The following is a 13031-nucleotide window of genomic DNA, read 5'->3' as shown; positions in this document are numbered from 1 at the left end:
TGAGGAAAGAAAATCCCTAGATTCCCGTCTCTCCTCTAACAAGTCTTAGATGCACTCTTGAGGACTTGGCTTTGGCCACCTCATTTTCTTCCACTGCAAAATGGGTTCAAAGACACTTAAAGTCACCCCACAGACACTTTTGAGAGCAAAATGCTTTGTATAAACCCTCCACGTGCTACAGAAGTGAGAGTTATTACTTCCTCTCCCAAAGTTCCAACCTCTTGCCTCTAATTTGTTTAAACAATGAACTGATTTCACTGGAGGAAATTTTGGCTGAGGAAACCCCTTTCACCACATTAGCACCCACTGTTTTTGAGCTGCCATTTGTAATTCTGAGGTCTAATAACACTGATGCTACTTCTCATCTAAGAAAGTTCTTTGTGAACCTGGAAATGCCTTGTAAATGTGGGCTCTAACGACCAAAGACCAGTTGTACACATCTCCCAGGAAAGAAAGCCATTCACACTCCATCGTAGTGGACTGGCAATTCATCTCAAGATAATTTATAGGCTGAGTTTACTGGACATGCAGACAGTAAATGACTTCCCCAGGGAAACAAAACCAGGACGTGTCTGAGATCTGGGATAGGGTCTCTCTGACCCAAGATCAGCCCTCATCTCTCTTGGGCTGACTTACCCCATTCAAGATCCTCAGAGAACAGAGGACAGACAACATTTGGGATCCCTCCTCTGATACTGCCTAGGAAAGTCACTTAAGCTCTCAGGACCTGAGTCTCCCCATCTGTAACATGAAGGGATGGTCTCTGAGTTCCCTTCCACCTCTCAAGCTATGATCATACGATATCAGTTTCTACATCAGCATTCAAGCCCCTCTCCCTGTGGAAATCTACCCACAGAGGTGAAACTAAAAGTTCTGTTTTCACTCATGTCAATCATACTTTCTGGAGTACAAATTTCACCTTCAAGCCTTGAACTGCCTCAAAACTTCTCCAGTAGAAAAAATACTTTAAAAAAATCAATTAACTGGGTAGCTGGGTTGCCTAGTGGACTGAAATCAGGAAGACCTGAGTTTAAATCTGACCTCAAATGCTTACTAACTGTGTGACCCTGAGCAAGTCATTTAATCCTGTTTGTCTCCATTTCCTCCTCTGTCAAATGAGCTGGAGAAGGAAACAGTAAACCACTACAGCATCTCTGCCAAGGAAACCCCAAATAAGGTCTTCACAAAGAGTCCTATACAACTAAAAAACAACCAAATGACAACAATAATAGAGATTATTCCTTTTGTTATCCAATCAGTTTGTCTCCCCCCAAAATAAAAAAAACAAACTATTTCAGATTGCTTACCTTCTCAGTCAGGGAAAAGGGGAGGGAAGAAGAAAATTTGGAACTCAAAAAATTTGTTAAATTTTTAAAATTGTTTTTACATGTAATTGGAGAAAAAAATTAAAAAAAAATTAATCAATAAAATAAAATAAAATGGATTAACGCCCTCAGAAGGAACCCACCAATAGAGCAGGGAATGTTTATCACCAATGGCCTCTGAAAGCAAACAGGCCTTTGCCCCCATCAGAAAAAATGACAACCAGGTTTCACTATGAATGGTTTTCAATGCCTGGGGCCCAGCCTGCCATTCTTTCTGGCCTGGCAGGGCTAATTAGGAAACAAGTTCCTGATAAATCTCTCTTTCAGCCTCCCTGTGCTATTCAAACTCAGCAACCTGAGGAGGAGCAGACTTCATGTACTAATTAATGGAATTCTAAGTGGTGATGCCAAAAGTCTGATCTGGAGTCAGAAGACCTAGATTTGAATCCCAGTTCTGCCCCTTAACTAAGCTGTATAACCTTGGAAAAGTCACTAAAGCTCACTAGACCTCAGTATCCTCCTCTGTAAAATGAGGGGGAAGAGGAACTGGAAAAGGAGTAAAACTAGGTCAAGAAGTTCTTAACCTGAGATCCCTAAACTTTGTTTTTAATTTTGATAACTGTATTTTCAGATAATTGGGGTTTTTTTGTAACATTGTATAATTTATTTCATGCATTTAAAAACATTCTGGGCAGAGTTCCCCAGGGTGGCTTCACCAAACTGCCAGAGACCCAGGACTTTCCAAAAAAGAATCCCTTGACTCATTGTTGTTCAGTCATGCCCAACTTTTTGTGCCCCATTTGGAGTTTTCTTGTTAGAGCTGAAGCTATTTGTCGTTTCCTTCTCCAACACATTTTACAGATGAATAAACTGAGGCAAACAGGGTTAAATGACATGCCCAGTCACCCAACTGGCAAGTATTTGAGGTCAGGTTTTCCTGATTCCCTCCACTAAACCACTTCACTGCCCTAAACCAGATGACAGCTCTATGGCTGTCATAGCAGCCTCTTCCCTAGCAGACTCCCTGAAACTTCACATGAGATGGACTTGAGAGGCAGCTTGGTGGATCCAGAATCTGGAGCCCAGGCTGCCAAACTCTGGCTCTGTTGCCTTATAGCTATGGCACTAGGGAAGTATCTTCACATGGCTGGGCCTTAATTTTCTCCTCTGTAAAATGGGTGTAATAACCTTGCAGTACCAACAACAGAGAGCCATCCCAGGGGCAGTGATGTGAATTCCTTCCTAAAAGACAATAGGCAAGGAAGTCAATAAGCACTAATACTTGTCGCTGAGAGGCCTGAGAGGCCTGCTCTCTCTCACAGATCAGTATCACCTGGCCCACAGCTTAATAACAACTGAACAAATGAATGAAATTAGTAAGGGGAAAGAGGCAAACAAGGCTGAAGTCTCCAGCAAAGCCCTAAGAAAATGGAACTGACAAGTAATCAGCAAGGAACTGACAAGTAATCCACAAGAAAATCCACAAGTAATCAGTTCCATGTCGGTAAATGACAAGACTGAACTTGGCCCATTAGAAGCACTGGGTGGGGCAGAAGGATTGACTTTTCAGGAACTACGTTTGCCTGAAGGGTTCTTTACTTGGGACCCAGGAACCCAAAGAGTCCAGGGAGTCCAAGAGCTTGGAGGAGGAGGGGGAAATGACCCCTTTATGTTTGCCCCCAAGTCACAGTGCTAATTAGGGTTTGTAAAGGGATCTCAAAATACATATAAAGTTGGGGGGAGGGGGGCATGGGGAAGGAGACATTGGAATGGAGAGTGGGGGAAGCAGGAGGGAGAAATAATGTGAAATGGATCTAGAAAGCCAGGGGGAGCCAGACTGGTAAAGGTATTCAATGACAAACAAAAACATTTATATTCATAGAAGAGCAAGGGATCTGAATTACAGATCTATAAATGTATTTGGTTAGATATATAGATAAGTATATTTCAATGTAATTGATTTCCTTTGTAAGCCCCTATATTTTATTTTATATATTTAAAAACATTACTTTGAAAAAGGATCCATATATAGAGGCTTCAGCCTACTGCCCAAGGATATCATGACCCACAAAAAAGTTGAGAATTCAAATCTCAAAGGCAATGGGAGCCATTGAAACTCAGTACACAGGCCAGTGAAAGTCAGAACCAGAGTCAGGGAGTGAGGGACCAAAAGAGCTCAAAAGAAGTAAGCTTCAAGAGGAAGGAATCAGTCACTATTTGCAGATAATATGATGATTTTATGTAGAGAATCAACTGAAAAGCGAGTAGAAATAATTAATAACTTTAGCAAAGTTGCAGGATACAAAATAAACCCACAGAAATCATCAGCTTTTCTATATATTTCTAACAAAGTCCAGTAGCAAGAGATAGAAAAATAAAGTCCACTTAAAATACCTTTAGATAACATGAAATACCTGGGAAACTGCCTGCCAAGACAAATTTGCCAAGGAATTATATGGACACAGCTACAAAACCCTTTTCACCCAAATAAAGTCAGACCTAAACAATGGGAAAATTATCAATTGCTCATGGGTAGCTGAGCTAATATAATAAAAATGACAATTTTACCTTAATTCCTTTACTTATTCAGTGCCACATCAATGCAACTACCTTAAATTATTTTCTAGAACTAGAAAAATAACAAAATTCATCTAGAAGGACAAAAGATCAAGCGCATCAAGGAAAATAATGGGAAAAAATGTGAAAGAAGGTGGCCTAGCAGTGCCAGATCTCAAACTGTACTACAAAGAACATCAGAACATCCTGGTACTGGCTAAGATATAACATAGTAGATCAATGGAATAGATTAGGTACACAATATACAGTTCTAAATGACCTTACTGGGGGCAGCTGGGTGGCTTAGTGGGTTGAGAGCCAGGCCCAGAGATGGGAAGTCCTAGGCTCAAATCTGGCCTCAGACACTTCCTGGCTGTGTGACCCTGGGCAAGTCACTTAACCCCCATTGCCTAACCCTTACCATTCTTCTGCCTTGGAACCAATTCACAGTATTGATTCTGTGTCAAGGAAGTTCATCCCCTCCCCCTCCTGAGTAGCTTGACCTGTCCATCAAACATTCCTGAAATAACACAGTTGTGCCAGGTTTGCATCCCTCTACCTACATGCTGTACGTAAAGGCTTTGGGCTTGTGAGAAGAGAACAAAGAAGGAAGAAGTCAGGAACAGAGCAGGCAAGTGAGAGGGATGGAGGAAGAGACATGCAGGCTAGGGACCACGTGATCAGGTTACTTATAGGAATAACTGTCTACCTTTTCCAATAAACTTTATAAAATATATATCTAGGTAGAAATATTATTCCAAGTCTTACAATTCTAAGACAGAAGGTAAGGGTTTAAAAATAAATAAATGGCCATACCAATCTAGTGTTTGACAAACCCCCAAATCCCTGCTGAGGGGATATGAACTCACTATCTGACAAAAACTGTTAGGAAAACAGTATGGCAGAAACTAGGCGTAGACCAATATCTCACACCAGATACCAAGAGAAGGACAAGACGGGTATATGATTTAGACATAAAAGTGACCCAATTAGCAAATTAGCCACTCAGACATATAAAGAAGGGAAGAATTTATAACCAAACAAGAGATAGGGAACATTATGAGATATAAAATGAAGAATTTTGATTATATTAAATTAAAAAGCTTTTGAACAAACAAAACCAATGTAACCAAGATGAGAAGGGAAATAACAAATTGGGAAAAATTTTCACAGCAAATTTCTCTGACAAAGATCTCATTTCTCAAATTTATAAAGAACTAAATCAAATTTATAAGAATACAAGCCATTCCACAATTGACAAACGATCAAAGGATATGAACAAACAATCTTCAGGTAGAGAAGATCGATGATCCCATGAAAAAATGTTCCAAATCACCCTGGATTAGAGAAATGCAAATTAAAACAACTCTGAGGCACCACCTCACACCCATCAGACTGGCCAATATGGCAGTAAAGTGATAAATGCTGGGGAGGATGTGGCACTAAGGCAGTTAGTGGAATTGTGAACTGATCCAACCATTCTGGAGGACAATTTGGAACTGTGCCCAAAGGGCTATAAAACTGTGCAAACCCTTTGATCTGTACCCCAAAGAGATCATTAAAAAGGGAAAAGAACTTATACAAAAACATTTCCAGCAGCTCTTTTTGTGCTGGCAAAGAAGTGGAAATGGAGAGGAATGACTGAAAAAACTATGGTGCGGGATAGTGATGGAATACTATGGCGCTGTAAGAAACCACGAAGAGGATGACTTCCGAAAAAGCTATTAAGACCTACCTGAACTGAAGGAGAGAGAAATAAGCAGAACCAGGAGAATATTAACATTGTACACAGTTACAGAAATATCACGGGACTGTCAGCTGCTCTCAGGGATAATTCTGATCCAGGATAATTCTGAAGGTCTTACTTAGGCCAAACAATGCTCTCCAGCTCCAGAGAAAGAACTGTTAGTCCAAATGCAGATCAAAGCATGCGATTTTCCACACTATTTACTCATGTTTTTACAGGAGTATTCTCTTAAAACAATGACCAATATGGAGTAAGTTTTGCCTGAGAACGCATGCATAAGCCAGAGCTGAGGGGGTTCAGGGAGACATTTTGGATCTTATAATTTTGAAAAACATGTTGAAAGTTATTACATGGAATTGGGAAAATAAAATAAAAATAAATAAATAAGTGAAAAGAGGAAGAATCTGAGCTCTGGTCCCTTCCTGTTGGAGTTGCATGCTCAGAAATCGATGGCAGGCCAGATGGAAAGGATAATGTCCAAGCCAGGATGCTGAGAAGACACAGGCGGTGCATCCCCTCCCCCGAACAGGGGCAAGTGGGTTGGCATGGTTACGCCTCAGTCCTGGCCTCTTCCCACTGAGGCGTAACCATGCCAACCCACTTGCCCCAGGCCAGCAGAATTCAGCATCTGTCCAGCTATTAGCCCTGGAAGTTCTCCCAGCCCAGCTAACTATATCTACTCAGGGTAGGATGGCAACAGGGGCCCAAAGTACAATGCAATGTGCACGGGACCACAGGGCTAGTCACTTCCTGGTGTATCTGGGACAAGAACCCAGGACCCAAACACCTAATCCAGCCCTTAGGAAAGGCTCCCTGCTAAATGAGACAGAATATGAAAAGATTCATTTATCAAGGAGTATGGTATTGGGGGAGGCGGGGAGAGGGGAAGGGAGAGACAGACAGACAGAGAGAAAGAGAGACAGAGACAGAGAGAGAAACTCGGGGAAAGAGACTTGGATTGGAATCCAATCCCTGACAGCAGCTGCATGATCCTGGGCAAGTGAATTAAACTTCCTTCTGCACATTGTCCTCTTCTGCAAACTGGGGACTCAGGCTGGAAGTCCCTTCCCTCAGCGTTGGGGGTTACGAGGTGTAAAAGAGCCTGGGAAGCCCAGGGCAGAAGGGAGCTCCATCTAGAATCAGAACTGGCTCAGCTGGTCATTTCTCCCCTACAGTCCTTGGCATCCTCATCTGCACAATGGGAGGAGGAGGAGGGTGGACTCCAGGCCTTCAGAGGACCCTCCCAGACCTAACTAAATGATCCTCTCAGAGGTCTGTAATATCTATTTGTATTTTATAGGTTTAGTTTTCTTTGTTATTCACAAACTTTCAGGGAGTTAATGAATGCAAAGAGGTCGTTACACAGAAACAGGAGTGGCCCTGGGTGGAGCAAGCCCCGGTTAGGCGGCCCATTGTGTACTGGGTGAAGTCTTGTGGGACTTCTCTTATAGTGGAAGACTTCCTTGAGGCACAAAGTGCCCAGGGTAGAGTCACCGGCCACTGGGCTTTCCAGAGCAGAGACTTGAGGCTGAAACCAGTTTCCCCCCTCCATAAGCCACCCTTCGGGCTGCTGCCACATGGATGTTCCTGAACAACTCTAACCACTCAACCACTCCTCTATCCAAAATCTCCAGGGGCTCCTGTTGACCTCTAAGATGAGAGAGAGAATGAAAGGGCTATTTCATTGGGCCCCTGGTGCCATCCTACCCCGAGTAGATCTAGTTAGCTGGGCTGGGAGAACTTCCAGGGCTAATAACTCCAGGTGAGGAAACAGAAGGGACCCAAGGGGCCAGCTTTTAGAGCACCTCTTAGAGCCTGAAGGAAGCAGATGACTTTCCCAGGGTCACCCAGCTAGGAAGAGTCTGAGGCCACATTTGAACCCAGGACCTTTGGTCTCTAGACCTGGCTCCCAACCTACAGAGCCACCCAAGAGTCCCCACCCTGGCTTCTTTTAAAGCTTAATTTAGGTGCAGCCTCCCTTGGGGCCTTTCTACATCTCCCTCCCCTTCTTTCTCCTTCTGGATAAGACTGGGTGACTCTCTGTAGTTTGTATTTACTCAGCTGTGACTGAGTTCTTAACCACTCCCTACTATTATCCCCATTTTACAGCTAGAAAAACTGAAATGTTAAATGACTCGCCCCGGGTCATTCCAAAGTGAAAGCTCCAGGAAAGTTAGTTTTTGTCTTCCTCTTCCCAAGTCCTCTTCAAAAAGCATTAAAAAAAAAAAAAACCCAGAATTCATCCTTTTGTGGCCATAGAAGGAAGTTCGGGAGAGAAAAACTTCCTTTCTCCAAGGGAGATCCGCACCTGTTTCCAAATGACAGTCTTTAGAATTGCCCAGAGATTGATTTCCCCAGCAGGGTGTGGGCCTGAAGCAAGACCAGAAGCGGGGTCCGCCGGGCCTAGGCCAGCTCTCCTCCCCCCGAAATGCAGGTCGAATGGAATGGTCCAATTCAGAGCCCCCACCCCACCCCCCAGGCAGCCCCCGCCTCTACCGGGTGACTTTCTCGGAGCATCCCTCAGCTCCAGGAGCTTCGGAACTTAACCCCAGGGCACGCCCACCACCCAGTGTTCCCCATCCAAGCAGTAGGAAAAGGAGAGCTTCCGGGGAGTTAATAAACACACCGTCAGTTTCCCCCTCATTATTTGTCTTTCCCCATTAAGTGTCCCCAGCCAGGGTTCCCAAGCATCTCCCCTGGCCCCTCCAGGTGGAAAACACGGGCTCTGTCTCAGGGAGGAAGAAAACGGACCCTCTGAGAAGTGGTTTGCCCCGACCCACCCCAAGGGGCAAGGCTTCGGAGGCGATTCCTGGCTCCTAAAACAAAGCCTGCACCTTCTCGGGGAGCCACAAGCCTCGGCACACACCCAGGGCACAGGTGCTTCGCAGCAGGGCCCGAGTCAGTTGTCTCTAGTCCTGGGATCCCAGGCTGGAAGGACCTTTCCGGTCACCCAGTCCAACCGTTCCATTTTACAGATCGGGGGACTGAGACCCGCAGGCCCAGACAAGAGAAGGACAAGCCCAGGAAGCGACTCCGGGTTCCCGACTCCAAACGCAGCCCCACACCGAACTGGTTGTCTTTTAACCCTGGCCTTCCGTGTTTGAACCAATACTGCGTGTGGGTTCCAAGGCCCAAGAGCGTAAGGTCTGGGCTAGGAGGCTTCAGAGACGGGTCCAGGGTCGCACAGCTAGGAAGTGTGAGGCCACACTGGGGCCCGGAGCAGCGCCGGAGGGGAAGGCAGAGGGGGCTGGAATCCACACGACTGGAGGGAAAACCCAAACTCAAGGCAAAGGAAGAAGGAAGAAGAGGTGGGTCCTGGCCCCGGGGAATAGCCCCGGGCAGGCAGCCCGGCTCCGGACTAGCCAGACCGGACAGTCCCCGATTCTCGTTCCCCACAGGTCCCTGCACCCAGGCTCGGGAGGAATTTCCAGTTCGTTTCCCAAGGGATGAGGGCCTTCTCGGAGAAATGGGTCAGGAGCCCTCCCTCCCTTTGGCCCCTTCCCCTCAGCACCGCACATCTTTATCTCTCTCCGTCTCATTCATTCACTCTCCCGCCCTCCCGAGGTCTTCAGGCCCCTCCCCCGGCTATGGGTCGGGGGGAGCAGGATCTCCCCATCCCCCTAAGATGCCCCCAGCAGCCCTCGCCTCTCCCCGACCGAGTCCGTTTTCTCACGCTCCCCCACAGCCGCCTCGTTTTTCTCTTAGCCCCTCCAGCGCTTCCCGGGAAACCCCCGCCCCCAAGAGGGGAGGGGTCCGACCGGGGGCGGGGCTGGGAGCTGCCTACAGCCAAGAGACAGTCCGCGCGAAGATGAAAGATCGGGCCGCTCGACCCCCGGGAGCTCGGCGGACTAAGGGTCTGGGGGGGGGGGGGGAGGGAAGAGAGCCGGAAGTGGGGGGGAGAGTCCGGGGGAGGGGGGAATAGCGTCAGGGTCCCGGTCAGAGTCATGGTCCTGTGCTCACTCACCCAGAAGAACGACGAATAAGCGACGAGCGAAAACTTGAGGTAGAGGTACGAGAAGCGCTCGCAGTAGCGCACCTGCTCCGAGCCCCCGCGGACCATCGTGCTACTGCTGCCGCCGCCGCCACCGCCACCACCGTCCTCGCTGGACCCTGACTTCACCGCCGGGTAGGGCCGGGCCCAGCCCGGCCCCACCTGCGGCTGCATCTGCTGCCCGCCCACCCTGCCCCGCCCCCTCCACAGACCGGCAGCGGCGCGCGCCAATCACGGCTCCCAGCCCTCGGGGAACCACCAATGGGTTTGGGCGCAGGCGGGGCCTCGCCTGGGGCAGCCGTTGCGGTGGCTGGTCCGGGCGCTCAGAGGGCACACAGCAGGCGCTCAATGCATGCGTGCAAGCAAGCGTGAGTGCGGGTTCCTCAGCTCCTGCCGGAGGACCACGCTCGCGCCGATCCCCGAGTTTAAGGCGCCACAGGGCCACCTCCCCACGAGTGTTTTCTGCAACTGTGGAGGACAGACACTACAGCGCGCACAGGACGGAGGCTGGGGAGGGGAACCTGCACCCTTCCAAGCCACCAAAGAGTGGGGAGGCGGGGCCCCAGACGGCGCAGGCTTGTCCCAGAGCCCTACTTGCTGGTGTGCCTTGAGCAGAGACCCCCAACCGTCTTCAGTCTAAGCGCCTCCCTCGGCTCCCACCGATCCCTGCCTTGTGGTATCTGCGGGTCTCTTCCTGCCTTAGAGCGTGAGCAAGTGTAGGCAGGGACTTCGTGCTCCCTTTCTTTGTTGGCCCAGCACCTAGGCCAGTGCCCCGCACGTGGTCGGCACTTTTTGAACTGACTGGAACTCGGAGAACTTGGAGGATTGGGGATCATCTTTCTAGAGCTGGGAAGGAGATTGGGAAGGAGACACTGGAAGCCCTAGATGGGAAGAAACCGAGACCCCGGAAAGGGCGGCGTTGCTGGGCCAGCCCCCTCATTTTATAGGCTGCAAAGCTGACAAACCTAGGAGATTGAACTTGAACCCTGGTCCTCTGGTGCTCATGCCCTCACGCTCCCGCGCCTAGGGAAATAAGATTACAAGATCCCCTAAAAGGAATTTGATTTTAGGAAGGAAGGAAATCCTAGAAAGGAGATAATTCCCTGCATCTAAGAAGTGAGTGACAGCCGGGACTGAATAGTGGATACATTAGCAAAACAAAGTTACTGTATTTTTTTTCTTTCTCTAAAGGTTCAGTTTAAAGGTTTCAGAGTTGTATGATGTAAAAAGACAAAGGACTTCTGGAAAGGGGGGGATTGAGGGGAGGGGGAGAGCAGAGAAGCCAAATCACAGCACCTTTGTCATCACTTCCTGGACTTTCTCTAGATCTTCATTTCAAAAGGCAAAGGAGGAACCACTGGGTATGGACAGTTAGATTATACATTGATTTGGAGCTGAAAAATCCCTCAAAAACCATCTAGTCCCATTTTACAAACGTGGAAACTGAGGCATGAGGTTGGCTAAGTGACCCTGGTCACTGAGATAGTGGCAGAGGTGAGGTTTGACCTCAGATTCTGTAATTCCCAACACTTTCTGCAGATTGGAGGAATTTCCAAATGGAACACATAGGTTTCAGAGCCAAGAAAGGGATCTACTGAGATCATCAGAATCCAGTCCTTTCATTTTACTAAGGAGGAAACTGAGGGTAAGAAAGAAAAGAGACCTGACTTACTGAAAGTCAGCCAAGTAAATAAATAGTTCCACCCAGGTTCAAACCTAATTTCAAGCCCTGACCTTTGTGGGCAGAAACAACAGCATGAAATGGAACTGAAGGGGAAGTGAAATAAAGGTACCCATGAGGAACCTGGTGTTGAAATCTGAAACAAACTCAAGAACTTAATTATAAAACACCCTTTGTACAAATTAAATCAGGTTTAAATAATTGGAGAAATATTAATTGTTCATGGGTGGGCAGAGTCAATGTAATTAAAATTATAATCCTAGTATTTATTCAATGCCATCCCAATTAAATTATCAAAAATTTATTTTTTGAGCTCAAAAAATATAAAATTCCTTTAGAAGACCAAAAGGAATATCAAGGGAATTAATAAAAGCAAATGTAAAGGAAAGAGGTCTAACAATACCAAATTTTAAACTGTATTATAAAGCAGTAATTATCAAATACTGTTACGGGCTAAAATATAGGAAGATTGTTCAGTGAAACAGAACAGACATAATAAATAGTAGTAAAAGTTTATAGTAACCTTGTGCTTGACAAAAGTAAAGATCTAAGCTCTTGGGATAAGAATTCACTATTTGAAGAATGCTATCCATACCCAGAGAAAGAACTGTGGGAATAGAAATGCAAAAGAAAAACATGAGATTGATCACATGGTTTGATGGGGATATGATTGGGGATGGTGACTTTATTTTTTTTAACATTATTTTTTTATTTGGTCAATTTCAAACATTATTCCTTGGTTACAAAAATCATTTTCTATTCCCCCCACCCCTCCCACAACCGAGGCACAATTCCACTGGGTATTACATGTGTCCTTGATCAGAACCCATTTCCATGTTGTTGGTGTTTGGGGATGTAGATACTAAATGATCACTCTATTGCAAATATTAATAATATGGAAATAGGTTTTGAATAATGATACATGTAAAACCTAATGGAATTGCTCATTGGCTCTGGGAGGGGAGAGGAAAGAAGAGAGGGGAAAAAATTAATCATATCTTCACATAGCCATGGGAAAATATTATTATTAATTAATTAATTTTTAAAAATAATTCACTACTTGCTAAAAATTGTTGGGAAAACTGGAAAGCAGTCTGTCAGAAACTAGTATAGACCAAGATTACAGTATTTACCATGAAGATGAAATCAAAATAGATCATAGGTTAAACATAAAGGAAGATTAAAACAAATTAGAAGAACATGGAACATATTATTTATCAAATTCATAGGTAGAAGAAATTTATGAATAAATAAGAGATAGCATTATAAGATATAAAGTGGTTAATTTTGATTACTTTACATTTTATAAGTTTTGTACAAATAAACTAAAGTAGCCAGATTAGAAGGAAAGCAGACAATATGGGGGAAGAAGGAAATTTTATAGACAATTTCTCAGATAGAGGTCTCATCTCAAATATATAGAAATTGTTGCAAATTTACAGCAATGAGCCATTCCCCAATTAGCCAAAGTTCAAAAGATATGAAGGTTTTGGATAAAGATATCAAAGTTATGTATATAGCCATATGAAAAATATGCTCTAAATCTTTACTGACTAGAGAAATGCAAATCAAAACAACTCTGATATCATCTCACAGCTATCAGATTGGTTATAATAATAAAATTGAATCCTGGTGGAATGTGGGAAAATGGTGACACTAATACCCTGTTGGTGGAACTGTGAATTGAGTCAATCATTTTGGAGAGCAACCTGGAATTATGCCCAAAGAGTT

General features: G+C 45.4%; 1 protein-coding gene across 1 annotated transcript in view; it reads right to left on the bottom strand.

The window, feature by feature from the left end:
• LOC130453974 (tetraspanin-15-like) overlaps positions 1-9817 on the bottom strand; it is a 52037-nt gene extending 42220 nt beyond the window's left edge. The window contains exon 1 of the mRNA XM_056796434.1: positions 9593-9817. Within this exon, the coding sequence (XP_056652412.1) occupies positions 9593-9793 (201 nt within the window). The 5' untranslated portion in view covers positions 9794-9817. The remainder of the gene's footprint in view (positions 1-9592) is intronic.
• Between the last annotated feature and the right edge of the window lie 3214 nt (positions 9818-13031).

The sequence above is a fragment of the Monodelphis domestica genome, chromosome 1 (genome assembly GCF_027887165.1).
Source record: "Monodelphis domestica isolate mMonDom1 chromosome 1, mMonDom1.pri, whole genome shotgun sequence".
NCBI classification, from domain to species: domain Eukaryota; kingdom Metazoa; phylum Chordata; class Mammalia; order Didelphimorphia; family Didelphidae; genus Monodelphis; species Monodelphis domestica.
This window is presented reverse-complemented; position numbering and strand designations above follow the sequence as displayed.